Below are 3,890 nucleotides of genomic sequence, written 5' to 3' on the forward strand. Positions count from 1 at the left end.
ACAGACATATTTGATCATTCCCAAACACATTCCTGCAAGAAAGAGTTATTGTCTATTGTCTAACTTTGAGCAGCTGCAAGTGAACACAGAAGATAAGACAGAAGGGAGTGTTGGTGTGTTTGTAGAAACTGTCTGGGAAACTTCTGTTTGCAACAAAGATAACTAATTTATCCACAGATAATACAAATATGGCAAGAAAAAAAAAAGATAAAAACCTGAAAATCTTGTATTATTGATTCAGTTTCCAACACTTTTGTAACGTCTAATGCTGAAGTATCAACTAAAGCCTCTTTATGTCTTCATTATCTTGATTTTCCTCAGGGATGAACTTTGTTCTCATACTGAAGAGGAGGAGGAAGAGGAGGAGAAGGAGGAGTGGTTTAACATCTCAAACAGGTTTATGTCTCGCTGTAAGTCAATTCGAAGCCTCACCATTTTCATGTTAAAACAGGAATCCACACCCTCCAACTGCAGACTGCTTATCATGTTGAGACACCTCCTTGTCTTTGTCTGTTCCAGCTGGCTCTCCGAAGCTGCACCAAACACCGAATATAAGCTTATAAATGGAAGTGGGATATTTTAGGAGCACTCCAGAGGATTTTCACAAAGGTTACTATCAAAATGTAAGTCACTGCTGTTGCGTGTTAAGTGCCTTTAACCGTATCGTGACTGTTAAAAGAAGCATTGGATGACAGAAATGAAGCTGCTGCGTAAGGATAGAAAACAGCTGAACTTGACACTGGATATACAAGGATTTGGTGTGATTAAATATTCTGCAACAACTTCTGGAGAATTTCCTTTTTCTGAAGTGTTAAACTATATATTTACAGAATGCACAAGAATCCTTGACATGTAAGAATGAACGTTCACATTGTAAATATTCCATTAGTTGCATTGGACTGGAAGCTGTTGAAAAAGTACACAGTGTTTGGGTAAAAATTCAGGAAACACGAACAACTTATCAACAGTTCAGTCCCTGATTATCAACGAATCAGGTGATTGCTTTTGTCTTTGAGCTATTAATTCAGTTATTGATCATCTGTAGAATATGTCTATGTTGTAGATTGTAGACTTATAGATCCACTGTTCAGTCGCCGGTTTCTTATGACCACTTAAATAGTACTTTATAACTCAAGAACTGTAAGCTGTTCTTGTTTTCTCGCACATAAGTTTTATGTCATTATTGTCTAATAGTTGTTGAAATGCTGCTTTTAAAAGGGAAAAAAGGTCAATATTGTTTACCTGTGAATGAGTCACATTTCCTTTTCCAAACAAAAGATGAGGTGAAAATTATTGTTTGTAAAACACTTTGAAATGTTGAACACTTTCTCATTCATACTGTGAAAGCCACATGTGCGCTCCAAGAAACACAGTTTACCACTTTGCCATTTTTGTTCTCTGGCCCTGTTACAACACATAATCGGTGTTCATTATCTTTGACAGGCCCTAAAGAAACCGTCTGGAGAGATGGACTCTCCTGAGTTTTCCACACTGTCGTCACTGAGGGGAGAGTTTAAATCGGAGGAATACATCCAGCCTCATTATAAGGAGTCGTATCGCCTGGCTATCGATCACCTGGTGCAAGACGGCAAAGACAGTTACCATGAGTTCCTCAAGGGAGAACGTATGGGGACTTTCCTGTCAGAAGATGAGCTTCTCTTCATTGCTGCTAATGTTAAACATCTTCCACCTCAAAACCACACAGAAGAAATCCCCGGTCCACCAGTCACCGTCAAGGACGACCAGTCATCCTCGGGGACGTACTGGCCCATCCACTCAGATGTGGAAACCCCAAATTTGGACTTGGGGTGGCCAGAGGCTGCACATGAAAACCTCCATACAAGTATTAATCTGCTGTTCCACCCACCCAGGCTTAACAACCCGAGCATAAAGGAGGTGATTCGAAAGCAAATTCAGGATGCAAGAAAGGTAAGTAAAAAAACTTCGTGACAATGTGTGGAGGAAAAAATGCTCTAAATATGTGAGTTCAGTGACAAATCTTCACCTCGAAGCTGTTCAACAGAATGTTGCGAGCATTTTTTCTGTCAAGGCATTTTCAAGATGTCTGTTCCAGTTTTCAGCGTCAAGGAGTGTCTGCTGTGGTGGCTAAGGCCAAATCTGGTTCTGCAACTCACATTTGTTAGAACAACTTAAGAACCGCTTCTAAAAGTACCACAGCATTGTGAAGCTAAATTCATTAGTATTTTTCCACTCTTATTTTCATTTAATCTTTATTTATACAGGTTAATCCCACTGAGCCTCGGGGACTCATTTACAAGAGAGACTAGACAACAAAGACAATACTAGACAATCATAAAGGATGCGCACAAATTGAGATTTTTTTTAAACAAGGGAAAATAAAATGGTATTTAAAAGAAAATGTAACAAAAAACCAGCTAGATTATAACACGGTGTAGAAAACTAAAAACAGGAACAAGTCTGCATTGGTTTTTGCCAGTAACTTTGCAGATGTTTGAAGCCACATAGCGAGGTCAAGGTCAAGAGCGTCAGATCTTTTTGCAAGATATTCCAGGAAACAGGAGTGGAGTAGGAGAAGGCCCTTTTGACAAGTTCAGTCCTCAATGAGGGAACACTGCAGGTAATAATGTCCTGGGAGCGCACGCTGTAGCTGCACTCACGCAGAGACATGTAGGAGATGTAAGAAGGCAGAGACCAAGAAATTATTTTAAAATGAAAATGTACCAGTGGGAGAGTCTGTGTGAAGTTAATGATGACCAGTTAACCAGTGAATACAGGGTGCAGTGATGGGTACGGTAGTTAGAGCCAGTTATGAATGTTAGCGCACCACGATATGCAGCATCCAACATCTGCAGGGTGCTTGTGGGGGCATTCATGTAAATAATGTCACCATAGTCAATGGTGGGAAAGAAGGATTTGACTGCTGAATCAACCAATCAATCAATCAATCAATCAATCAATCAATCAATCAATCAATCAATTAATCAAATTGTATTAAAAAACTAACAATTGTTGATGCACAAAATTGTGATTAGTAGAAACTAACTTGCTGCTCTGGCTCATTTTTCACTCTTGTCTCTGTTCTACCAACTAATACAGCATAAAAACAAATGGGACACATCAGCTGCAAGACCAGATGTTTGTCATTTCAGACACATTAAAACATTTAATGAGTCTCAAGAAATAGCTGTTAAGAGATTACACCAGACATTAAGAGAACAACATTCATTCTTAGCGATTTAGCGTCATTCATTTTTTATTTATTTATTTATTTTTATACGTTTTATTCACACCTTTATGCCGAAGCAAGTTCCTAGTCTGTGAATCCTGTTCACTGACAATGGCAATAATAAATTGAATCTGAATCTGAATCTGAAGAGTGAATAATACTAATTACATGAGAGATGAATACAAATCTCCAAACTGGACATTTTAAATCAACTTGTGTTATACTCAATAGTCACACACAAGCTTTTCACATGTGGACACAACATCACGAAGCCTTTCTCAGGCTGACGTGTAAATCAGAACCTGAAAAAGGTATCTTCATTTGGTGCATTAATGTATGAAAGATGTACTAGGAGAGACTAAAATGGATTTGGGATCAATAAATCTTCTAAAGTGAGGCACACAGCATTTTATATTTTAGTCAGATTCATTAAAAATGATGTCAGCTATATTCACTGCCTTTATATATTTGCTCCTGATTGCGGATTATTGAACATGCATCAGGATACTTTGCAGTTTGTTTATCGTGGACTCGCTCCATCAAGTTTTTCAAAATAAGATTGGACATGACACACAGTTGCCTGATCGATGGATGAGCTGCATGATCGGCATGGAATTTTTATTTAAAATAAATTATTTAAAATTATTTAGCATCTGCTGCACCTCTGTGCTGCTCACACTGC

General features: G+C 38.3%; 1 protein-coding gene across 1 annotated transcript; it reads left to right on the forward strand.

The window, feature by feature from the left end:
* Positions 1-481: 481 nt before the first annotated feature.
* On the forward strand, positions 482-1,929 carry LOC119429680 (protein FAM83B; the record flags this gene model as incomplete). Its single annotated transcript, XM_037697261.1, has 2 exons — positions 482-623; positions 1,444-1,929. Coding segments are annotated over exons 1-2 (546 nt in total), but the record flags the coding sequence as incomplete, so codon positions are not given.
* Positions 1,930-3,890: the final 1,961 nt, after the last annotated feature.

This window comes from Nematolebias whitei, unplaced genomic scaffold (assembly GCF_014905685.2).
Source record: "Nematolebias whitei isolate Nwh7 unplaced genomic scaffold, NemWhi1 Nwh_scaf_5414, whole genome shotgun sequence".
Taxonomy (NCBI): Eukaryota; Metazoa; Chordata; class Actinopteri; order Cyprinodontiformes; family Rivulidae; genus Nematolebias; species Nematolebias whitei.